The sequence below is a fragment of the Mustela erminea genome, chromosome 6 (assembly GCF_009829155.1).
Source record: "Mustela erminea isolate mMusErm1 chromosome 6, mMusErm1.Pri, whole genome shotgun sequence".
Lineage (NCBI taxonomy): Eukaryota > Metazoa > Chordata > Mammalia > Carnivora > Mustelidae > Mustela > Mustela erminea.
Window position 1 is genome coordinate 58,657,936 of NC_045619.1, and position 26,178 is coordinate 58,684,113.

Genomic DNA, 26,178 nt, shown 5'->3' on the forward strand with positions numbered 1-26,178 from the left:
TCGCCTGTTACACTGGAATAGAGCTCACCCATATCTCATTTTATCTTCATTACCCCTTTCAAGGCCTTACCTCCAAATCTCCAAATATAGTCACGTTCTGTTGTTAGACTTGAAGGTATAGATTTGAGAGAGAGGCATAATTTAGCTTGTAATAGGGGAGTGCTGACATTTTCCCAATATTGAATCTTCCAATTCATAAACACAATGTATCCATCTATTTATTTTTATATTCTTTAATGCTTTTCAGTAAAATTTATCTTTCCCCATAGAGGTCTTAAAAATTTTGTTGAATATTCTCAATTTACTTCAACAGATCCTCACTCCTTCATTTTGCACTGTTTCGTGTCTTAGAGTGTTGACATTTATGGACTCCATCAAAAGGTTTCCTTGTCTCCTGACTTCTGAATAGGTTTAGCTAGTGAGAAGCATGGACAGGAGATCTGAGTATTTATGCCCTTACTGCTTGTCTACTACTGAACTCACCATGGTTGGATGCACCTGTGTTCCTCTCCTGAGTCTCGCAGTTCTAGCCTTCTCTTGCAGCCATAGCTCTGGGAATTCAGGTTCAGATAACAGCTCCCTATCAATTAATTGCCCACTCAAATTTATGGTTAGAACCCCATCTTCTCCCTGGGTTTCACCATTCCTTGTTGGTTACTTTTTTTTCCCTTCTTTTTTTGAGAGTGAGAGAGAATGAACACATAAGGGATAAAGTAGGGGAGGGAGGGAACCTAAGTAAGCTCCAAAATCAGTGTGGAGCTCCACACTGGGCTTGTTCTCAAGACACTGAAGTCATGACTTGGGCCGAAATCAAGAGTCAGAGGCTTAAGCAACTCAGCCACTAGGTGTTCCCTTATTGGTTACTTTTGATCCTGACTATATCTTAGTAAACTGATCCATTCATTAACCTCTCCTCAATTTCTACATTTCAGTGTGCCAGATTTTTTTTTTTTTTTTTTGCTGGGAAACATACTTGGTCAGATTTAATTTTAAGTACTTTTTATGTCCTGATGCTATTTTATACGGCACATTTTAAAATTACATTTTGTTTGTTGCTAGTTATAGAAATGCAGTTTTGCAATACTTTTTTTCTTTTTTTTAAATCCAGCAACCTTGCTAAACTTTCATTACTTCCAATAATATATGTTAGGTCTTTAAAACATTTTTCTTTAAATATAATTTCTATAAATAATCTTTAAATCATTATAGATTCATAACTTCCTTTGCAACACTTATGCCTTCTTGGGTTTTCTAAACATCTAATAAAAAGAATACTGTGTTGGAATAATATTACACTAATTGCATTAATCTGTCTTCTAATATTAAACTCCTCTTGAAGTCCACACCATTGATCAGGATACAAAATACTCTCAAAAATCAGAATCCAAACGAGAAGGAAGTACACTTTTTCAAAACCAGTTTTCCCCTCTATTTTCTTTTGTTTTAAATTGAAGTATCATTGACATACGATGTTATATTAGCTTCAGGTGTACAACATAGTGATATGACAATTCTGTAAATTATGCAATGCTCACCACCATAAGCATAGTTACCATCTGTCACTATATAAAGTCGTATACATTCTTTAGAGATAAGGTAGTTTATCAGTTAAATGCTTACCTACACACAATGAACAGCAAATGGATATATATGAGTATTTTACTGATTAGCTGTTTTTTGTCTTATTTTATTCAGTAATGCAGTTATCCAATCAGTAAACAAACATTTGTTGAGCTTCAACTAAAGGCCATTCACTCTTCAGTACTAGAGTACAAAGATGCCAAAGCCATAACCATTGCCATTAAGAAGCTCATAATTTTGTGAGTGAATGGAGTCTCCGTGTGTTTTAGGATCACAGGGTGACGTCGGCCAAGAGGAAGTAGAACCAAAGATATTGTTAAACGCATAGGGCAAGTCTATACAGATGAACAAAATGCTAAGAAAAAAGAATGTGGAAGTACTTCAAGTCCCCACTCAAGATTTGAATTTTGAAATATGATACATTTATTACAAAAAAGAGGAGGGAGAAGGGAACATTCAGTCATTTGTGCTGATTTATTAGATGTGCTAAATAAAATATTACAGTCTTGCGGCTAAAATAGTGAAGGAATCACAAAAATCTCTGTCTCTGGTTTACATTCTAACATCAAAGGAAAGAAACAACTTGCCCCAGAAAGGACGTTTCCTGCTTACAAAGGTTTTGTATGAAGAGACAACCGAGAGGTCCCGTGGTTACACAGAGCAGCAATACCCATACTCTACGTGGGGTGGCTGCAGGAAGGTAATATCAAAGTTTCTATTTATACTTAGTTTTTAGATTCTTCTACTGTGTTTTTGCCTAATTATAAAGTACGTGTGTTTACCATACACATTATGATCTCCATAAGAGAGTGCAGACTCCATTTCATTGATGCGAGTATTTTATTTAAAAGTTTGGGGACCACTGTTGTAGAGTCCTTCCAAATCCTTAAAAGGGAAAGTGATTTAAATTTAACTGTTTTAAAGTCACAGAACACATCTAAAACGCGAGCAGTACAGGAATTTTTATACAGAGCGCCTGGAGAAATTGTTTTCTTACGGGCCTTAACTTGTAGACAACCCGAGGGGTTGCCTTTGTAGTTGTTAATAAGAAGTGGAAAAAAAAAAAAATTCTCAAACGATGTGTGGCGGTTTGGGCCGCCCTGGGCACAGCTGGGCTTGTTCTGTCTAGACGTTCGGATAACACGCACAGGCCGGCTGGGGGGATTGCTGGGCGCCTCATCCACACGGGCCGCGAGGTCCAGCGTCCGAGACGCACAGTCCGTCACAGCTCTCGCACTCACCAAACTCCGCCCGGAGACAGAAAGACCGTTTGTGGCTGGTCAGAGGGGACACGGGCGCGCCCACCCGAGAGTCTAGAATTCCCCCAGGCAGACGTAACCGGCGTGGGGCTAGCGTCACGTGCCCAACGAGTGCGGATTTCGCGCCTGCGCGCTGCTGTCCTCATGCGCTCTGCGACCGGGCAAACTTGCCTCCTCGCTAGCTCGTCACTTCCGACGGACGCTTGGCGTCATTGGGATCGTCATTTCCTGCCAGTACCGGTGTGGACGGTGCGGGTCGTGGCCGCCGGTTCTCCGGTTCTCCCCCTCCCCTACTTTCCTCCCTCCTTCCCTCTCCCTCCCTTGGCGGCTGTCGGTCGCCCGTCGCAGACTCCCTGACCCATCCCCAACCCTTTCCTGACCTCGGTCCTACCCGATTGGCCTCTTTTTTCCTGTTTTTTTTTTTTTTTTGGCCCAGTCCCTGCCGCCAGTGTCAGGGCGGGGGCCTTGAGCCAGAGGCTGCGGCGGAGGGAAAAAAAGACAAGACGACCCTCGCCTCCGCAGCGGGATCGCTCGGTTCGCCGCCGCCATGGCAATGAGGCAGACGCCGCTCACCTGCTCCGGCCACACGCGGCCTGTGGTTGATCTGGCCTTCAGTGGCATCACGCCCTATGGCTATTTCTTAATCAGCGCTTGCAAAGGTGAGCTGGGCCCCTGGATCCGGGTCCCTGAAGGCTAGGACTGGGCCGGAAGGTAGAGTGGCGGGTACTCCCCGTGCGGAAGCGGGACCTCGGTCTTTGAGATCCGAGCCAACAGGAGTCTGATGGGGGAAAACGGTGTATCAGGGAATTCTGCAGCTGGAGCCAAAGGAGGCTTTTCTGATTGTCTGACGAGGCTAAGTACTGCCCCCAACTTAAGCCTCTCATTTTACTTTTGTTGCTGTGTCTGGAGAAGCGGGGCTGTACCCTTGCCTAGACGCCCCAGCCATCATATACTGTAAATAATCTTTCAAGGATGTGGGGAATGGAGAAAATAGGCCAGGCGAAGTGGTATCTTACGTTATTTTACAGACTTGTTATTGCCTTTATTTTACTGGACATTCCTTTGTGGTATTAACCTCACTTTTTCAATTGGAAACCGAGGTTCAGGTTAAGAAGTTTGTCCAAAATAAGATTCAAATCAAGGTTATTTTGATGCAGATCAGTATTCTTCTCACCGAATTACAAATGCTTCAGTGAGAATGTCTGGCTCAGCTCTTCAGTTTGTTTATTTCTGGACGTTTTTAGTGACCCCAGTGGATGAGAACAGTTACACAACAAAAGCATTTTAACACTTTGTTATTTAACACGATCACTTTATGTTTGAGTCTTAGATTTTAAGTGATCCGAACTTCTAAATCACACCTCTTTTTAAATGTGTTTTAGACGGGAAACCTATGCTCCGCCAGGGAGATACAGGAGACTGGATTGGAACATTTTTGGGTCATAAGGGTGCTGTTTGGGGCGCAACATTGAATAAGGATGCCACTAAAGCAGCTACAGCAGCTGCAGATTTCACTGCGTAAGTATAGCCAAATCGGCCAGTTTGGAAGATGTCACGGATTGTGTTGTGAAGTCCTCAGATCTTCAGCCTCAGTTATTCATAAAATTCTGCCCCAATGCTTACCATATAGAGTACATGATGTTTGACCTCACTAAAATTCTACTCTGGTCCTTCTTGCTTTTGTTCCTCTTCCGTGGTTCTCATCAATTTTCAGAGACTTTAAATGACTTAATCTGTATGTCTGGATTGGGACCGAGGAATCTGCCTTATTGACAAGCAGTCTACATAATGAATCTTGGAGGTCATGCTTAGAAAGGCTCAACATGTGCTTCCTGAGTGGTATCACACTCTTCTGTGATGCCCTAGTGCTGATGGCCTAGATTTTAGCCCTCTCTCACTCCGGTTTTGTTAACTGGCTTTACCCATATTTCCCAAACTCAATTACTCTTCATTTTCTAAGTTTTTTAAGATTGAAATTTAAATATTCTTGATTATTTCCCCTTATGTCTACATTGATTCTACCAGCAGAGTGTCTCCGATGATGTTTTTTATGTCTACCACTAGTACCTTTCCTGTCTTTTCATCTTCAATAGTCTTCCTAAAATCAAATTTCATGTCACTTCTCTAATGATCTTCCTGGCCTCCCTCTGCAGTTTCAGTGGTTCATGACCTCAAGTGAACCCAAATATGACCGGAGAAGCTTTAAAATACTCAGATGCATGTGTCTGACAAATTCTGATTTGATTGGCCTGGGGATGGAATCCCCAACATCATTTTTTCTTTCCTAAAGTTCTGATGTTAAGCCTTAGAATCACTGGCCTATAGTGTGCCTGGTTGGCCCAGTTGGTTAAGTAGCTTTCTTTGGCTTGGATCATGATCCCAGCGTCCTGGGATCAAGCCCCACATTAGGCTCCCTGCTCAGTGGGGAGCCTGCTTCTTCCTCTCCCTGCCACTCTGCTTGTGCGCGCATGCTCGCTCTCCCTCTCTCTCTGTCAAATAAATAAAACCTTAAAAAAAATTAAAAAAAGGAGGATCACTAGGCTAAAGGTTAAATTTCAGTTGTTGGCCAGTTTAAAATTTGGCCTCATCCTAGTTTATCATTATCATCTGAATCTGCACACCAAATGCTCTACAGTCTAGTTATACTAAACTTACTGTTGGCCAGAATACACCTTAACTATTTTGGTTTTTGGCTTTTGCATGTTAGAGTGACTTGTAGTGACCCACTTTCCCCTTCAGGGCACTTTCATAATTTACATAATCTTGGTATTCTAGTTCCTAATTCTGTTTATGACTTAGTAGACCCTTAAATGTTTAAACTGATGAAGGCAATGTCAAGAGCTGTTGTATATGATAGTAAACCTTGTTAGACTCGAGTCTGGAAAGTAAATGTAGTTTTGTTTTTCTTTATTCTTTTTCTTTCTTTTCTTTCTTTCACAGAATTCCAGACTAGGAGCAATTGTAAATGTGTTGCTTCTTTGTTTTAAGCAAATCAAATATATGAAGTTTATTAAAAAACATGAGGGCAGATTGATTGTGGTGATGGATATGTGGCTCTATGCATTTGTTGAAACATGTAGATTTCGGTAGCACAAAATGAATTTTACTGTATATAAAATTAAAAAATAAATTACAATTTTTTAAATAAGGGGAGGGAGATGTAGTGCTTACCTGGGATTAAATTTGAGATGATAAGAGATCTGTAAGAAAAGTTTTTAAGTGTGAGCAGTCTGAACTTTTTTCTGTGTCTTCAGTGAATAGATTTCTTAGTATGTTTTTATGCATACAAGGCTTTGTCCTGGGCCTTGTTGTGATTTTATGTCATTCTGATGAAATAAGGAGCTGCTTGAATTTATATAAATCCTTTAATGTCAGTAGCTTCAGGTCAAATATTCCTTTGGATGTCAGCCTGCTACTTGTAATGTGGCATTCTCCTTTGTTAATTTGGCAAAAGTGATTCTCAGGTGGAAGGCATATGGTGAAAGGGTTCATTCCTTGTGCTCACACTTTACTTGTGCTCACACTTTACTTGTGTTCAGACTTCTAGCACTTTTATAATACTTCATTTATGTGTTCTTGCTTTTTGAGGTCAGGTTCTATTTTTTATATTCTCTGGCTTATTTAATACCTTATGTTTGTTGAGTAAATAACTAGAGGAAGTTTTCTAAACTACAGGGCAAAGAATGGGTGAATGATAGATCTTAATTTTGCTTCTGGAACACTTGGATATGATACCCATGAGTTTAGCTTTTCCCCCCCTTCATCTCCTCCAAAGTTTATTTTTTGCTCATTCTAGCAGGAACATTGTCATTGGGAATGAATGTCATTGATTCTATAACAAAGATAGAAATCGGGATTTTCAACTCTAGATTTCAGAGGTTTGGTAGGTTGATTTTATTTATTTATTTATTTATTTGGTAGGTAGGTTTTAAAAATGCATTGATCATTATTGAAACTAGGTCCCAGTCTGCTGTGATAAGTTAGTAGTTAATAAAGTGGTATTTAAAATTAAATATAATTAGGTTTTAAATGTAACAAGATGTTAGACACTATAAACAGCATTAAAAAAAAGACAAGCTTTTGAATTGCAATTCTGAAAGGATACATTTTTTGTTAACCTATTTCTGGGCCCTATCAGTGTTAATTACTTGAGCAGAGTGCTCTGTCACCTCCTGCCTCATGGTCGTGCCCTGATTTTTAAGAGACTTGTGCAAAAACTTGTTGGGAAAGATGCTTGTGTCTGTTAAATCTGCAAAGACTTTTGGTTTGTACGTTTGAGCAAGTGATAATACAGTCCTTGGGAAGATAAAGTAGACAGAAATTATTGCATATGATAATGGCCTCTGAAATGGAGAGTGAAAAAGGCATGGAAAAATATGGCACTTTATATACTTAATATATTGAGTCTTGGAAAGAGTAGTCAGCATTGTATCTTACTGCCAGAGGAACAGTTATCTTTTATTTAGGTCACTTACAGAACATTAATAACCCAAGTCCCACATTCTAGGACATGACTCTGGGTAGATATTCAGTGTTGTTTTAACATTTCTAGTCTCAGTGTCTATGTTTATAAGTAGCCCTGTGTGAGCGTGAGCCCTGTATCCTGATTCTGTACTCGAATCCTATGACCTTGGGAATTCATTTAACCTCTTAGTGTCATCATCTGTAAAAATAAGAATATAAATAGTACTTATCAAAAAAAAAGGAATAGTTATTTTAATAATCAGTTGTGAATATTAAATGAATTAAAATATTTCTGATATTTAGAACATTACCTAAAATCTAATGAGTATGTAAATGTTATGTATGTAAGGTAAGGATGATAGCTATCATTCCCACTAGACCAAATTCATATTTGTTATTTTGGAACTTCTGTGGCTAAGGCCATGAAACGTTCTGGTTTTGTGCAAGGAAGGTTGAGTAGATTTAAATATTAAGAGGAAATGCTTTTGGTCCCCCCCTCCCCGCACCCCCCTCCCATTTCCTGCTTTATCATGGTGAAAAGATGTAAGCATTCACTTTGGTTAGGCCTGAGTTGATGTGCTAGCTATGCTTTGTGTTTCTAGTTTGGTCATGGGTTGCTTCTTAAAACTTGGCTTTGGTATCTTAAAATGGATATAAGACCACATGGTTATTGAGAGGATTTGAGAGATCTTTTTCCACTTACATCCTTGGAGTCTAGCATAGCATCTTTGCATAGTAGCTGCTCAGTAAATAGTAGCGGAGTCTTACTTCTCACTTGTTCAGTGTCTCTCTTTTAGGAGTGGGAGTGTTATGTATATTCTCTTATAATGATTTGTATAGAGCTTGCTGTTACGGACCTTGAACCAGCTAAAGAATAGCTTCCTGAACTTAACCTGATTAATTGTAGTTGGTATAAATAATTTTTAGGAAGTTCTTCCCCCTCCCCCATTCTTATGTTTCCCAGAAAATTCATGAATGTTATGTTTATGTAGAAGTGAATTTTGCTCTTATGGAGTAAATACATTCAGAGCTGGTCTGTGGGTCAGTTGGGAATGCTATCTTGAGGTAAATTCGGGCAGTTGAGTCAGGTGATGAGTAGTACACTAGTGTATGAAACTCCCCGCTCTTACTATCTTTAAATTCATGAAGCTAATACAAGCTTTATTTCCCATGATCCTCTCCTTAGCATCTCCACTTTCATCTCATTAAAATAATCTAGAGGGAGTGCCAAAAGTAGAGATTATTTTGCTCTGTTCCAGAGGATAATTAAATAGATCTGGAGTTGGGCTCTGAAGTCTATAGGTAACCAAAGTGTATGATCACTTTTCTTTCTTTTAAAAGACAGTAGAGAGATCCATTTTTCTCTGAATAAGGTTGTCAATAAATTGAAGGTGGTGTTTTTGATGACTTAGTCAACATGTTACAGTAGCTAGGCAATGTTTTTCCCCCAGAAAAGCTTAATTTTTTGTTAATCCTTTAAAAAAGTTAAGCAGCCCCTCTTTTGAGACTTGAGATAAGTCTGTTCTCAGGATATGAAAAGTATTGAACAGATAGCATTAATCATTGCATGCATGAAACCGGATATAAGATGGGTCAGTAGTTTAGGGAGGTGACAAGTACTTCATGAGTTGTGCAGAAGATAAATGCTGCGGGGTTACCTGAGGAAAGGATACTGTTAATGATGCCTCACTGTCCTGATTTGAGCCCTGCAGCCAGTTAGGTAATGTCAGTTTCATGCCCGGAGATTGAAAACATTTAGGTTATTCCAGAATATTTTTTGGGCTGTAAGCCCTTTTTAGGTTTCTTAAGTGTTTAAGTGTGAATAATGTATGTCAGAGTTAGTACAAGTGATTGGAGCATGCTGTGTCAGAGAGTGTTATCTTCAGTTTTAGTAGTGCTTCTAAATAGGAGGGTAAAGGCTATAGATCTGTTGGGCCCTCCTGGATGATACTACTTGGATCATGTGCTCCCCCACCCCTGTTTATTATTCCCTTTATTTTAAAAAATAAATGCCAATTATATTAAAACGAAAATCTTCATGGAGTATAGCTTGTTCACTCTTAACAGTTCTTTTCCCAGTAAGTGAAGTTTTCTTGTTTATTTTTCAATGACCTCTTCTGTTATAAAATGAACATTTTTTTTTCTTCTTTAGTCTTTTTTATTGGGAGAACCCCTTACAGTATTTTTCTAATGTATTATTTAATCATTATCCCTTGATGTAATGCATACATATGTATGTGTATAGACACACATAGATTTTGGGTTGAGGGTGTCAGAAAAACAGTTGAAAGGTTAAAAATCCTGTGTTAGCATTGTATAATCAAAAGCTGATATTTTGGGGGTAAATTAATTGGATTAGAATTTGAGAATTTTAAGAGTCAACTTTGAGGAAGAGATGGGGAGAATATTTTTTTCTTCACTGCTTTGACTTAAAATTTTATGTAACCTGTATTAGGGCCTTTCATTCTCCTATAAATTCTTTTTAGGATTTTTTGTTTTTCATTCTTTTTTCTTTTGTTTTGCATGTACATGAGAATAGAGAATAGAGAAACAAATTGGAAAGATGAAATTTAAAATTGATTAAAATGTTTTAGTCTTGGGGGTCTCAGTCAGTTAAGCCTCTGGGATCAGCCCCTCATCGGGCTCTCTGCTCAGCAGGGAGCCTGCTTCCCCCTGTCTCTCTGCCTGCCCCAGTGTCTACTTGTTATCTCTCTCTCTGCCAAATAAATAAGAATCTTTAAAAAAAAAAAATGCTCTACAGTCTTGCTAAAAGGATATTATGGCTATAGCCTAAAAGTAAGGATGGGCTGGTTCATGGTTGTCATTTACTTAAATTTGTAGGTCTTTTCCATTGTCAAAATAAGATTTGTTATATGGCTTCTACAGGTAAATTTCCTTTAGAGTCATTGAAATATTTAATCAAATGTATCTTAACAATGAGGGATGTTAGAGATAATGGGAGACTTAGTCATTTGTATAACATTTCGCATACCTAACTTTATTTGGTTATCAAAATTGCCATTATATTTATCTTTTAATTTTACATTTTGCTTTCAGCAAAGTGTGGGATGCTGTCTCAGGAGATGAATTGATGACCCTGGCTCATAAACACATTGTCAAGACTGTGGATTTTACGCAGGTATCAGAAAATAGAATTTATTTTAGGGAGTTAAATTGCTGTTACTATAGGACATAATAATGGTTGTATATTTGATTGGTTTGTATATTTGGTGGGGGATAGAAGGTGTATGGTGGCTTATATATGATTTAATTGCAGATTAAGCTGTACAAATTAATTTATTTGGTTACTCCTAAAATACCATGGAACTCTTGGATCACTTTTCCACAAGTAGCAACAAGCATCTAAAAGGTGCAGATAATGTTTCCTTACTACTTTCAGAAGAGAGAGGATGTACTTGAGATCATCAAAGATGTGTTACTTAGAAGGTAGGGGATCAGGGCAGGAGCAGGGCAGATGGAGAAAATTCTTGTGGTAGGTGGGTAATACATTTGAACCGTAGAGCTTAAAAGGTTTGGCAGTTTTAAGAAAGATAAATGTTCTCTAGTATTCTCTCAGAAGTAATTGGCATTTATTGCATTTCTTTGTGATGTCTGCAAACTTTATTTGGATTTTAGTTGGTGTTGAAGTTTCAAAGAGATAATAGCTATTAAAATGGCTCACTCTGTTAACAATTGGCTTGTGTGTGTTTTCAGGATAGTAATTACTTGTTAACCGGGGGACAGGATAAACTGTTACGCATATATGATTTGAACAAGCCTGAAGCAGGTAAGTGTAATTTATATGTGTTATATTATATTTTCTTTTAATTTAAATAAGTTTTCTTGATTAAAGGAATCATGTTCAGTATTCAAATTTGAAATTAAAGATAGTCACAAAGAAAAATGAAGACAATTTATCATCCATTATTAATCACTGTTAATATCTTTTAATTTTTGGTTCATAGTCTTCCAGTCTTTTTTTCTGTGCAGTTATCTTTTTCTAATGTTACTACATTGTGCTTGTATCATTTTCTTAAAAATGCAAAATTTATCTTGCTAAGTTTTTATCATTTAAGTTCAGAAAGGTGCATGACATTGTTACTACTTTTTGGCAAGAAGGAATGGTTGTCTGTAGAAGGTGAGAAGGGTGAGAATTTTAGTGTGTGCATATTTTATTCAGATTTTTGAACCATATGAATATATTAGCTAATCAGAAGAATTTTTAAAATTTAAAAAAATTACAGTTTTTTCATGTCTTTAAATATTCTGTCAAGTGGATTACAAATTTTAAATATAAGCGGTGCTATGCTTAACTGCCTTATAGTTGCAGATATTTCCACGATTATTTCTATAGAATGACTACATAGAAATAGAATTGTTGGGACAAAAAGGAGGTATATGTACTTGGAAGACATTGGTAGGTGTTACCAAAGTGTAATACCAAAGTATAAAAATAAATATCTGTACCTAACCTGTTCTGGCAAACACTGGTAACTAACTTTGTCTTTTCCAGTTTAATAGGAGAAAAATGATTCTGTGATGTTAATGTGAACTTGGAAAAAAATTAAAATACTGTTGACTACTGTTTTAGTGTGTTTGTGAGTAATAGTCTGTTTATGCCCTTTGCCAATTTATCTGTTGTGATGTTTATCATCATCTTCTGGTTTTAAGATTCTTTATTATATTCTAATTTGTTGTTTGCTTTTAAATTTTGTTAGTAAGTTTTTGGTGGTGAAATTTATTTCCTTTATGAATTCTTTTATTGCACAGAAGTTGGAAAAGATGCCTTTTCTTTCCTGGTCCAGATATTCATCTCTTCTGTGGTATCTTAATGCTTTTCTAGCCACATAACATACAATACATATTTCAAAAGCTACCAGATTATGATGAGCAGGATTTTGTCTTTTTTATTTTGTGTTCTTATATTTTGTATCGTGGGTATTATTTATTCATGAATCTGAACTTCAGAAGTTTGTAGGAAAGTCAAAGCTATATTGGATATTAAGCAGTTATTCTCAAGATAGGCTCTTCCTAAAAGCATGTCTGCGATGAGCAAACAGACTACATTTATAGATGATTCTTCATTGGCACCTGGAGCTATTTCTCTTCATTCTCTTTGATAACTTTATGCCAAAACATAACAAAGTCCTTGAACATCAATCAGTGTGTTTTTCTGACTCAGCAAGGCAGTTCAGGCCTTGGGCAGACATTTTTCATTTTTTGCCTTTCTCAGCTACTTTCTGAAAGTGGCTCTTCCACTGTGCTGGCGATGGAAATAATAGCAATTAACTGCTTTTACTGTATGTCAGACTCCAGGTTAGAACCCTTCGATGTGTATTCTCATTTGATCCTCAAACTATGAAGTGTTGTAACTGTTGTCATCCCATTTTACAGATGAAGAAATGAAAGGGTTAAGTAAACTTTGCTTCAGCAGATTAAGTAACTTGCCCCAAATCAAGGTAGTTGTTGAATGGCTTTGCCTCCAGCATCTGCTTTTGCCCAAAGAGAACACTGAATGGTGGTTCTTTTTTTTTTTTTTTTTTTTTTTTAATCCTTTGAAGGGAAAGTCTCCAACAGAGACAAGTTCCTTTTTGTTTGTTTGTTTTAATTCTTTACTGTCAATGTAGAATATTCTAGGGAATTACTGCATTGCATTTTATTCTTGTTTTCTCCTCTCAGCCTCTACTTCCCTCTTTTTTCCTGTTTCTACCAGTAGTGGCTTGGACAAGGGTCCCAGTGTTAGTGATATTGTCGGATTAGCTTCTTTTATTTCACTGTGCTACCATAATGCTTTTGAAAGCAGAAACAGAGCCTGGAGGGAGTGATGTATTTACTCTTGGATACATATAGCAGCATTGTTCTTGGGTTCTTTGTCATGCAGATAAATTTTTGTTGCAGTGTAGAAAAACTTACTGTATTCTTTGGAAACAGGTTTTTATTGTGTTGAGCTTTGAAAAGTTACAGTTTAAAGTGTGCTTTTCTTTTTACATATTTAGTTGTTCCAGTATTGCTCAGTTTAAAAAAAAACAAATAATAACAAATGTATTTTAAATTGTTTCATTTTAAGAACCTAAGGAAATCAGCGGACACACCTCTGGTATTAAAAAAGCTTTGTGGTGCAGTGAGGATAAACAGATTCTTTCAGCTGATGATAAAACTGTCCGGTAAGTAATTTTTCTTTAGTAATTTAAAGTTGAAAAATATTTGACCTTAAGTGCTTATACTTTAAATATTTCTCATAACTGTATGTAGGAAGAATTATCTCTAAACATTGAAACTTAAGCTTCACATAGGTTGCATTTTTCAGATGCTGACCATTTACTGTTGAAAACCTGGAGCAGAATCCACAAGACAATTAAAATTACATCTTTATAAGCCTGTGCTCTTAACCTGATTCAGTGAACAAGCTGGCTACAGAGCGGTCCATGAAATTCTCGAAATTGTATACACAATTCTTTATGCTGACACCTGCTATTTTTTCCTGTGGGCATATATATAGCCATCATCAGATTCATGGAACCACAAATTTCTCTGTGTCATCTATAACATACGAGTTGGAATAGAGGAGATTTTATTACAACTGTGATTATTTTTCATTGCTTACTCTATAGATATAATTAAGAATTAAGCTTTTTTCTTGAATGAGTAAATACCACCATATTTTTGTCTTCCTTTTTTGCAGCCTTTGGGATCATGCTACCATGACAGAAGTGAAATCTCTAAATTTTAATATGTCTGTTAGCAGTATGGAATATATTCCTGAGGGAGAGATCTTGGTAATAACATATGGACGATCTATTGCTTTTCATAGTGCAGTAAGGTATGTCTAAGAAATACCTTTTTTTGTTTGTTTTTTTGTGACTTAAAAATAGGCACATGTGAAAGGTATTTAACTCTTTAACAAGGCAAATCTTGGCCTATACTATATAATATGGGGAAAATGTTTCCATATCATTTAATAGTGTGTATTTTAAGTATTTGATATAGTGAGAAATTAATCCAGTTAATTTCCGTTATTTAGGGGATGTTATTGGTAAATTTGGTAACTTTAAAATTTTCTCTTTTTAAATTATATTTTTCTTAAAAGCATCCCTAGACTGGTGTTGTAATTAATTTTCATCAGTGTATAAAGCCACAGTGATCTTGATTCTCTTCTTAATTTTCCGTTTACAATTTCAGAGAAATAGTGACTTTTTTCTTCTATTCCAAAGTTTGTGTAGACCTAATGTTTTTTAAAAGCAGGTTTAATTTGTTTTGTGACTATAAATATAGTTAAATGCCTTTGTTGAAAACTTGGAAAAGATAATTCAAAAAAATTTACCCACTGTTCTTTAACCATAGATGCCAGAATGTTAATGGTAGTTGTATTTTCCTTTAGTCTTTTTTTCTTTGTTGCACATGTATAACATATGTGTGTATTTGTATGGGTATTTTTTTTTTTCAGTTACTAGGGACTTTGTAATTTTGATTTTTTTTAAAACTATCATTAGCTATTAAAAGTTGTTTGAAAATAGTTTTGCTTGGAATATTGCATTATCGGTTTTACTAAATTATGTATCAAATTCTCTGAAAAGAGCTGATGTCCAGACTCATTGATGTTCATGTGAAGCTGTTTGTATGCATTGGTTTTTATTATATAGCTATAGTTTCAGGTTTGATTATTCTTTCAAAAGTTCAGTTGTAAAAACAGAATCATCTTTAGCAGTTTTATATTTTTGTGGTATTGATGGTTTTGTCGTAGAAGCTTATAAATTCTTAGCAATTGAGAATAATGTATAAATAATGCATTATGTTACTTACTATAAAACATTTTCTGTTCTTAAAGATAATGTGTGGTTGTCATAGAAAAACCAAACAATACAGAATTGAATTTCTTAAAATGCAAAAATCTGAATATATTAGCCAAACTGTTGTTAATTAGCCAGCACAGTCATTTCCAGGAAAGCACTCACTGCACAAAGTGTCTTTGTATTCCTGAAATGAACTCCACTTGGGCGTGGTATCTTTCTGGACTTTATTTGCTAATATTATTTAGAGGTTTTGTTTTGTTTTGTTCTGTTTTTGTCTCTGTTTTTGTTTTTTAAACATCACTATTTATGTTTGACTAGATGAAGATACAGTTATTTCTTGGGTTTCAGAAATTAGGAAGAGTTTAAAAGTAACAGATTATTTCCCGGTATTATTTATGTAGTATTCAAAATTTATAAATATTATTTAAATTATTTTCCAGTTTGGACCCAATTAAGTCCTTTGAAGCTCCTGCAACCATCAATTCTGCATCTCTTCACCCTGAGAAAGAATTTCTTGTTGCAGGTGGTGAAGACTTTAAACTTTATAAGTATGATTATAATAGTGGAGAAGAATTAGGTGAGTTCTCTTTTTCCTTCACAGGTTACATTTATCAAATGCTGGGTTTCAGTAATTAACACCTAGCAAATTTTTCAGCTAACTAATGCTTGCTATTTCTAAGTGAAAAAAGGAGAGGATTTTTTTCCACTTTCGGTAGAAGTATTTACAGAGCTATAAACAAAGTATGCCAGACCCTCAATGCCAGACCCTTGTCCTTTTAATGTAAGTTCATTGTATTCTGATAGTCTGTACAATGGTGCAGTATATTTATTGGCGGTAGGAGGAAGCATTCTTACATCAAAATCTTGTTAAACAACTATAAGGGTATTTGTTCCTTCTGAAATGTAGTGCTGGTATGTAGCCCATCTACCTGGCTCCCCCTTTTGCCAATAAAGAATCTCCAAGCTCTGTAGAGAATAGTGTGAACATGTATGTAATAGTGATACGTATATAACAGCTATGGTATATTACAGGGACACCTTAGGAATCTGAATTGGAGGGGATTTTTGTTTGGATTTTTTTGGAATCTGACTTTTGTTTAACTTTCATAATAATCCTTCATAAAGGGAGGGGAAGTGCAGGTAAGATGAATTTGAAGTGAATGTACATTCTAATTTTACATTTATCTGATTGACTAGGTATGTCATAGTCATGGTTCTTGGTACCTACTTTTACCCTTCACAAAATTTGTTTTTTGAACTATTATATTTAGTTTTTATAATTTCTTTTTCTGTAAGCTGCTGCTTTGTCTAGCTGTCCTGCTTTACCACCCAGTGAAATTTAGTTTGTTAGAATTATATATTAAAAAAAAAAAAGGCAACCTTATGTTTTGTTTCTTTGGGAAACTAATGGATTTGGGTTGGAGAAGTGGAAGTTTGGTGAATGGATCATATAGAATCTATTATAAATGCATATGGTTCATCCTTTGTTGTTTGAATATGTGACTTTTAAATGAGAGATCTGTTTTATTATCTTTATTTAATGTCAGTTTTCAAAGTTTCAGAATATTTTGTTCATATCTTTTTATCCTTTTTGAAAAAGAAGTAAATTATTTGCCTGAGCTCTATGGTCACAGTGAACACTATACCAAACCTCTCATTCTTTGTATTCTCATGAAAATTTGTACTCTTGTGATAATACTCTCTTGATATGCACTGGTTGGACAGAGGTGTGGAAAGATGAGGGTCCTTGAGTTGAATGGACCTGAAAACAGAATAGAAGCAACCATTGGTCTAGTAAATAGTAAAGACTTGGGAAACTACAAGGTGATGAGGCATTAGAAAGTAGAAGAGGAAAGTTTATAAATAAAGGTATGACTTAAACAGAACAACACTATGACTGATCTGTACATTTTCTCATTTGATTTCCCAGACTAAAATATTTAAGGCATTGATATTGTATCTTCATGTTCTATGTGACAGAATGACTAGTAGACTTGAGATAGTCTGGTAGGAAATTAAGAGGCAGAGTGTGTAAAAGAGCTCCATCTGGTGGCTCTCTGTGGTCATAATAAGAATTGGTTCCCTGGTTAAATAGGCCTTGATTTTAGGATGTGGAAATTGGGATCAAGCTGACAGACTTTAGATCTGCTTTCTCTAGAATTTACTCCCTTCCTTCACCCTTTTTGGGATGTGAAGCCTCTTTTTTTTTTTTTTTTTTTTAAAGGGACAGTATGACATCGTAATATGTGCTGGAATTGGAAGAGGGTAATTTTACAGAGAAATGTTATGTACCACTTTGTGATAAGAATGACTTTATTTTTAATGAAGTTTAGTTCTTTGAGTTTGCACTTAAGAATTTAACATTTTCCAAATAGTACAGACAGTATTTTCCTTAGTGTATCAGTCAATACTTAACCGACATTTAAGTATTAAATTATATAATAGCCCTTCTCTTTTTCAGAATCCTACAAAGGACACTTTGGTCCTATTCACTGTGTGAGATTTAGTCCTGATGGAGAACTCTATGCCAGTGGTTCTGAAGATGGAACATTGAGACTATGGCAAACTGTGGTAGGAAAAACATACGGCCTTTGGAAATGTGTACTTCCTGGTAAGAATTTGTATTGAAAGTTATCGAGTTAAGGGGGTACCCTGGCTGGTTCATTTTCATGGAACATGTGACTTTTGATCTCAGGGTCATAAGTTCAAGCCTAATGTTGGCAGAGTTTACTTAAAAAAAAAAAAAAGATGACAAAGTATCAAATTAAGCTTCATAATTTTATGTCATTTTTCATCATTAATTTTATTTCTGTGTTTCTGTCCTGTATAGGTTTTAATTTAGATTACTTAATAACGGTTTAAACAGAGAAGCCCATAATTGTAAATTGGCTACTGTGTTACTTTGTTTGGTTAAATTTTTTTGTTGCATTTTCTGTACTTTGTGTGTATGTGTATTTTCTGTTCCTGAATTTTTTATACTAGATCATTTTATGAATGATGTGGACCTATTTCAAAATTTGCTGGAGGACAATATAAAGAATTTCTGAGTAAATGTATTTAATCTATGGTATTACTCACTGATCCTTACTAATAAGGTGGACATGTTTTTAATAAAAATACTTACTCATCCCAAAGTAGTTTGGTATGAACTTAAAATGAACTTTGAGGAAAGACATACTCTTTTAGAATCGCAGTTACTAAAAAAGAGGAGGTTCCTATTAGGTTTGGTAGCTCATTGCTTGGAATAGTGTTGGTGTACTCTTCTTACTAATTAAATACTGGAAGTTATTGATAATATCGTAATTGACGTAATCATGGTTGCTTTTCATTTCATAGAAGAAGATAGTGGTGAGCTGGCAAAGCCAAAGATCAGTTTTCCAGAGACAACAGAAGAAGAGCTAGGTAAATACCAATGAATTAACTTTTGTAGAGTCCTGGGGGGTTTAAAATTGAAGTGTTAGGTGAGTTTTGTTGACAAAGGAAATGTATTAAACATGAACATACTTAAACAATGGTAAGTTTATATATTTATATTTTTATATACATGTTTATAAAATAAATAAGTATCCACTGCATAGTAGCAGTTGAGATGTAGTGTGGATCTGAGGTGGTTACCGTTATAGTACTTGGAGTCTAACTTAAGGAGACAGTTGCTAAAATAAAAAAGTGAATTGTTACAGTTATATTTGTTGTTTAACATTTTTTAAGCACTTACTGTGTACCAAGTATTGTTTCCCAGATCTAGAATTACAGATTGTAAGATACATCAATCATACAATATTGTTTGAAACTTGAATAAATAAAGGAGGGGGTCAAATCTTTCAAAATATGACTTCAATTCAGTGCTTATTAGATAGTTGGAATCACTGATAGCTTAGCCCAGAAGAGGGGGCCCTGGGAAGTTATGGTGTAAAAGAGTTAGATGGGTGAAATAGATGAACTCTTTTTTCATTGCACTTTGAATGGCATGAGTCTAGTCATGAAGGGTTTGTGCCCTTGTTCTCTCTTACCTCCCCTCACCAGCACGCTGAAAAAATCTTTTTTATTTTTTCATTACACAGAAATTTTCTTTATTAAGTTGACTAATTTGGTCGTCCTTGTTGTTATTTTTTCATTACAGAAGAAATTGCTTCAGAGAATTCAGATTCCATCTATAGTTCAACTCCTGAAGTGAAGGCCTGAGCATTGGGCATATGCCACAGTTAATGTACAAGTTATGGACTAAAACAAACAAGCAGAGAAAAGCATCAGCCTCCCAGAGTTACTCTCTGCTTAAGGCAAACATGAGCAGTAAATAATGGGGAATATGAATTAGCTCCAGTGCTGGAACTAACTTGGTGTTACCTGTACGTGAAAAGGCAAGAGTATCAGATGAAGGCAGGTGGAATTAGGCTCTTGTGGTATGATGATGGCCTGTTGTCTTTTTAATGAATATATGCGAGCCAACATCAATTTCTCTTATTACAGTTAGAGTTCTTGTAGCTGTTTATGTTATTATGGAGAAGAAAAATATATTGGCCTATTTTTCTGACTTTTCCCTTAAAACAGAAAGCCTTTTTTTTTTTTTTTTTTTTTGCTTTAGTTGTAAAGAAGAGGGAATACGTGATAAAGTAATTGGTTTGATTTCTCTTTCATTGTACACTGCTTCTGAACATCTAATTGTTTTAGTTGTCTAAATAAAATGCCTCTAAAACAAAACAATGTTTGTTTCCTGGGAAAAATATAGATTTGAGTTTATAAATGGAAATTGTCAGAAAAGTTTTTTTTCATCATAACTATATCAAAAGACAATATGGTTAAATGATCTTTCATAAACACATTGTTTCATAATTTTAAAATTCAGTTACTTGTACTGGATTTTTAAAATTTTCCATGTTTTTCACTGTGTTTGCACTTAACCTTCCTCCAACATTGGACAGAAATGCTTGACCTGCTTCTTAAAAAATTTTTCAGCGTAAAGACTTAAGTGACACGTGCCTAATTATAAGAAAAAAATAAGGTGAGTCAGAATTGGCCGAAAACAGGAAAATCACTTAAAATCACACCATCCCCCAAATCTTTTAAAATTCAGTGAGCATTAATGGCACTTTTATGTATCTGTATGTCTGTATGCAGTTAGAAAATATTTTATAAAACTGGGATAATTGTAGACCTGCAATGTTTATTTTACTTTATCTTTTTTATTTTTTATCTTTCAAGTGCAGATAGTGTTCAAAAAACCTTTTTACCAACCTTCTAATAAAGTGGGTCAACTGGGTTTAAACTTGTACTTGTTTTTTTAACACATGAGGAGTATATTAAATTAGTTAATGGAAATACTTTAGACCAATGAATAACATCTCTGTCAGATTGCTTTTTGTCTCCTTATTCATCTGTGAAGGACCCTTGATAACTTTCCTTAAAAGAAGTAACCAAGGAAACAATAAGTTTCCTCTGTCTTCAAAGCCAGCAGCTTAGTATCTTCAGATCTTTGACTCTCATGATACCCTCTTTCACTTAAAAGGACATGTGTGACTACATTGGACTTACCTGGATAATTGCCCCAGTTCAAGATTCTTAATGACATCTGCAAACTTTTTTTGCCATATAAGATCATATTTGTAGGAATTAGGACATGGACAGTCTTTTTGTGTGTGCATGTGGGACATGGACATCTTTTGGAAGCCATTAGTCTGCCTATCACACTATGTAATGGTAGAATTTTCTAGTAGAATTAACTTCAGCAAAAAGGTCAATCACATAACTACTTAAGTTGCACTTGTCAAATTCTCCACTGTTCTTTATGTTTCTAACCTAATCACTTTCTGTTCTTGTTTTACTAAACCTTCATCAGCATTTAATAGTCGTCTGCTGACTTGTTTTTTTTTTTTTTTTTTGCTGACTTGTTTTTAAAGATTTTATTTGAGAGAGAGAGAGAGAGAGCGAGAGCACAGGTATTACTTCTCAGTTGTAGTATCATCCAGAGGTTTCGCCGAAGAAACACCAGGATTGAGTGTGGTCAGTATTGTCTTGAGAATTTTTCCAATCAGTAAATAAAGTTCAATGCGTTCATTTTAATGGCTATAAAATAGTATGGTAAATATGTGCCATGATTTATAATTTAAGATGTTACATTTTTAGTAGTTCAACTTCAGTGCAATTATTAATCGAGCTGCCTTTTTTTCTTCAAGACTAAGGGCAGAGGGGTGGGGCACAGATGTAATTTTCTAGGAGGAGCAACAACAAAATGGGAATTGAAAATCCACAGACAAGGGGAGAACATTTCTTTAGTAGCTTCCTATGTTTTACATCAGAATTAATATTTTGAAACAAAAGTGATTCCTGTTGGGTTGCCATATAAGTTAGTGTACCTGTTGACTCTTATACTAGGGGGATTGCTAAGGGAAAAAAAATTGCTGGAGCAAAACCATTCTCAGGTGGTTTAGCTCTTCTTTCTTTACAAGAATGCATGCACAATTGCCAGTGGGTAGAGTGCCACCTAGACCAGTTGAGAATCAACAGAGTTCCTGAAGGCACAAAGGAGGCATCTAACAAATTCACCTGTGGAAACAAGGCCAGAGCCTCAAAATGATAGCTAATGAACAGTAATAATATTTTACAGCTTGAGTCACTTTGTATAATAAGAGAATAGAACATCAAAATATCTCCAATAACCCAATGAAGGTAAGATATTACCCATTTTATGTACAGAGAACCTGACTTTCAGAGGTTAAATGGCTGGTCTAATGAGTTTGGCTTCCACAAGATAGTGGGAACAGCACTGTATGGTCTGTAGGGTTATATTGCCTGGATTTTAAACCACTCTGTAGAACTTAGACTAATTTCTCTGAGCCTTAGTTTCTTTCTGTAAAAGGAGATGGTAGGTCTCACACAGATTTTCTTTTGAAATACCTAACAGTTTTTTTTGAAACACTGATAATTAGTGTAAGAACTTAACTCGTAGGAAGCACTTAGTATTATATATTTATTGTATCAATGATTCTCTAACTTTGGGATTTTGGGACCAATCAGAGAAAAAAAGGAATAGATCAGTGTAAGAATGGTTTGCTTCTAATCTTGGCAAGTGAGGTGGTTAACATTTTTTTTCCTACTACCACAGTCTTCATAAGAGAAAAGATTTTTAAAAATCCAAGTTAGTAGTGAAAGAGCTAGTCTCAGAAATAAAGAACTGTTACTTAAATTGAATAAATTTAGCTTCTATAAAAGATTCAATATAATTCTTACTACCTTATTTCACTGTGAGGTAGGAGTGAGAAACTCTGTAAGTGTCCTTCCAGTTCTGAAGTATGTCAGTTCTGACATTCATACTTTTGCCTAGTTCTACACCTTCCCTCTTTTGACTTAGAAAAACTGGTTATAATCCATAGTCCAAGTCAGTATTTACCTAAGGAATCTGTGCATGCTTTTAGAAATCATAGGCAAATGGAATTGGACTAGATAAAACTTAACCACTGTAAGAAAAATAGCCCAGCTAGAAATATGCAATTGTTCATCTAACAAATACACACCTGTGACTACTGTGGGGCAATGACTCCACCAGATTGTGAGTAGAGATGAGTCGACTAGTAGTCTGTGTTGAGTGACTCAAGACAATTTTAACCTTCTGGTTACAGAAAAGTTAGGCTGAAAAAAATGTTAGTATCACAGATTCAGAAGTTAGAGCTCCAAGAAATTGTCAAGGTCATTTCTTAGAGATTAGGAAAGTGAAGCTTAGAAAGGTAATGGATGTGCCCAGTGTCCCACTTAATTACTACCAGTACTATGCTGAGAAACCTGACTTCTCGCGCCTGGGTGTACGCCCCCGCCCCGGGCTACCGCTGCCAAGCAACAGAACTGCTGCTCCTGTCTAGGTTGGAAGTCAGTGTGCTCTGGGCCTTTGCTCGCTGGCCGCCCTTACACTGCTGCCCTTCAGGTATGGGGCTGCAGAGCTCTCCACTTGGACAGTAATTGGGAGGGATCCTCTCCCCTCTCGTTATTTAATCTCACACTATAAAGCTTCTAAACGTATTTATTCAGTGCATTTGGCACCTCAAACATTTTAAAACGGGTTTTGAGGGGCACCTGGGGGTGTCTGAGTTAAAGCCTCTGCCTTGGGCTCAGCTCAAGATCCCAGGGTCCTGGAATCTTGCCCCACATCGGGCTCCCTGCTCAGTAATGAACATGCTTCACCCCCTCTCTCTCTGCCTGCCTCTCTGCCTACTTGTGATCTCTGTCAAGTAAATAAATAAAATCTTGAAAAAAAAAAAAAAACGGGTTTTGGTAGCATTATTTCGGGAGCCAGTGCTCGAGCCCCACAGCTGGGGGCAGAAGACAAGAGAGGGGCGGCAGGACCACCCCGCAGGGCCGCGGACCGGGGTCGCACCGGAGGTCGAACGTGGGGACCGAGGTCGGACGTGAAGACCGAGGTCCACGGCCCTGCCCCCAGAGGGAGCGGGGCGGGGCGAGCGCAGCGACGCCGAGAGGCGGGCGGGAAGCAGGAAGGGCTGGGCGGAGAGGAGCCGGCGACTGCTGCAGCGGCCCGCACCATGTCCGCGCGCAACCGGGGCACGGAGCTGGGTAAGGGCCCCGCGGGTCGTCCCCGCCCGTCTCCCTCGCCTCCCGCCGCCGCGGCCGCCGCCGTCCGCCGCTCGCGGGGCTCGCCGCCGCCCGGTGCCCTGGGGTCCGCTGCCGGGGGTGCTCGCCCTGGCGGGAAGCGGCGGCGCCGGGTCGGTCCGCCCCCACCCCGAGCAAAGGCCGGTCCGCCGAGACTTAGGAACTCTTGTGCACATTGGCACCCAGGCCTGGTGTGGTGAGCGGAAGACATAGGAAAGAATTCGACTTATTAGTTTCCAGCTTAAGTCGTTCACCTTTTAGCTCCCTGGTTGCAAAGAACAAACTCCAAAAACAAACCCCCCAAACCCTCGAACCCCAAAGCAAACAAAAAACCCCAACCCAAATAAAACAAGATAAAAACCTTCTTCACCCGCTCAGTGGAACCCCTGTGCGATTTAATGCTGGATTTCCGTAATTTTACCGCAGCCGTACCCCTAAAACGTCCGTGCTGGTGGAAAAGTTGTCAGATCGCTGTGCTGTATAACTCACTGTAAACTGTGTATGATTTTGGAAGTACAGAGATTTGTTAAGGCGCCTGAATTATTTCATCATTTTTCATTTTACTGATATTATCAAATATGACTGGCAAGAAAAATTTAGTTCTGATTTCCTAAAATGTAAAAACTTTGTAATTCAAACATGAGACCCACAATCAGAGCCAAAGGTTAAGGCTCTCAGTTTAAGTATTACAGCTGGGATATCTGTATCCTGGATCTTCATTTTGGCTGTGTGACTTTGGGCAAATTACTTGATCACTCTGTGCTTAAAGTTCTTAATCTGTAAAATGGTTGTACTTCTAAGGGCGATTTGGAGATCAAATGAGAGGATTTAAAGTGTTTGGTACTTTGTGGGTAACTAGGAAGAGTTAATAATAGTATGGTATAGAATTCTGGTTTTAGGCCTGATTTTCAGAAAATTAGTTATGATTCTATAAAATACATACAAGGCACTTTTTTTCCTTTGAAAGTGACTATCCTGATGAAATTGTCTACATTTCAAGAGGTAGTCCAGTACTTTCGTTAAATGGTGACCATGTGTCTATAAATACACTTGATTTCTTCACCAAATTGATTTTCCTTTAGTCATTGCCCTTTAGCAAATTATGTTTTAAATTCTAGTTGTATCCCTGAAATGTGGACTTTGGTAATAAATGAGTATTCCCTAGATTAGGAGGTCCAGAAAGATAGTGAATGGGGTACAGGAATTGAGTGTAGGTCTTACCTTGGTATTTTCAGGGAGATGGCTCTCTAACTTTGTACAGATTGAGGACACTCCACTCTTTTTCCAAAATTTAGACATTTGTTTATTGTTTTTCAAGAAATACAACTGAAGCCATTTTTACTTTCTTTTAAAATTTTTTATTATTTATTTATTTTTAAAAAAGATTTTATTTATTTATTTGACAGACAGAGATCAGTTAGGCAGAGAGGCAGGCAGAGAGAGAGGAGGAAGCAGGCTCCCCGCTGAGCAGAGAGCCCGATTCAGGGCTCGATCCCAGGACCCTGAGATCATGACCTGAGCCGAAGGCAGAGGCTTAACCCACTGAGCCACTCAGGCACTCAGGCGCCTCCATTTTTACTTTCTTTTTTTTAATTGGCATAATCGACACATGACATTTTGCTTTCTTTATTAGAATTAGCATCATATCCCATCATTTGTTAAAGTAGCAGTAAAGATAAAAAACAATTGCTATATAGAATAATAGTAAATTTGATTTTTATGCAACTATTTAAAGGATCATAGTTTTGTTTTATTCTCTTTGTTTAAATAAAATCATAAATTTCAAAGATTTTTTTCCTTCTCTGGTATTAATCATTAATCCAGACAGAGGTTTAGCCTAAAATGTAAAATAAGTTATTTGAATTATTTATGTACTGGCGAAAAAAATCATTCAGTATTAATTTATGCAGTATATTAACTGATGCCTTTTATAATTTTCTAATTAAAAGTCTTTTCGAATAAACACGGTCACTGCTTTTTTAAAGAAATTAACTTGTATTCCCATGTTACAAAAGGAATTCATGTTTATTGTAAAAATGTTAGAAAATACAGTTAGCACAAAAAGACTAATATTATTACTATTCCAATCAGTTATTTATATTTTAGTGTATATAGTTCTAGTTAATAGTTAATAGACTTTTTTAAAATAAATAGGCTCATTTGAGACTGAACCTCATCCTCCTGTTAAGACCCTTTAGGGAAAACATTCTTTTATCATGGCATGTTGATATGTGAAAGAAAACAAATCCTCTAACTTTAATGTTAATTTTTATGTCTGTGTTTAGTGATCAGTGCTGTCTGCTTAAGGTGTTTTATACTTAAAACATTCTTTTCTGATTTTCTCCAACTTAAGCATAAAGCTAAAAAGCCTTTTTCTTTGGGCAGTGTTTGCCTTAAGTGGATAAGTGACAGCTGTATCCTCATAAAAGCTTAATCAGTTTGGAGTCAGAAGGGGGAAAAACCCCCTAAATCTGGGCCTGGTATTGAGTAGC

At 36.6% G+C, this 26,178-nt stretch overlaps 2 protein-coding genes across 2 annotated transcripts in view; both read left to right on the forward strand.

The window, feature by feature from the left end:
* Positions 1-3,064: 3,064 nt before the first annotated feature.
* Positions 3,065-20,401, forward strand: STRAP (serine/threonine kinase receptor associated protein). The gene is made up of 10 exons (XM_032347435.1): positions 3,065-3,499; positions 4,223-4,358; positions 10,362-10,443; positions 11,019-11,091; positions 13,372-13,468; positions 13,987-14,124; positions 15,535-15,671; positions 17,556-17,705; positions 18,431-18,496; positions 19,215-20,401. The coding sequence occupies exons 1-10, from the start codon at positions 3,388-3,390 to the stop codon at positions 19,274-19,276; spliced, it is 1,053 nt and encodes a 350-aa protein (XP_032203326.1). The 5' UTR covers positions 3,065-3,387; the 3' UTR covers positions 19,277-20,401.
* Positions 20,402-23,331: 2,930 nt separating this feature from the next.
* Positions 23,332-26,178, forward strand: part of DERA (deoxyribose-phosphate aldolase) — a 114,808-nt gene continuing 111,961 nt past the window's right edge. Inside the window, exon 1 of the mRNA XM_032347436.1 lies at positions 23,332-23,650. Coding sequence (XP_032203327.1) covers positions 23,620-23,650 — 31 coding nt within the window. The 5' untranslated portion in view covers positions 23,332-23,619. The remainder of the gene's footprint in view (positions 23,651-26,178) is intronic.

Coding starts and splice junctions, on each gene's coding strand:
- STRAP (XM_032347435.1), top strand. CDS start 3,388: ATGGCAATGAGGCAGACGCCGCTCACCTGCTCCGGCCACACGCGGCCT. Junction 3,500..4,222: donor CTTAATCAGCGCTTGCAAAG/GTGAGCTGGGCC, acceptor AATGTGTTTTAG/ACGGGAAACCTATGCTCCGC. Junction 4,359..10,361: donor GCAGCTGCAGATTTCACTGC/GTAAGTATAGCC, acceptor TTTTGCTTTCAG/CAAAGTGTGGGATGCTGTCT.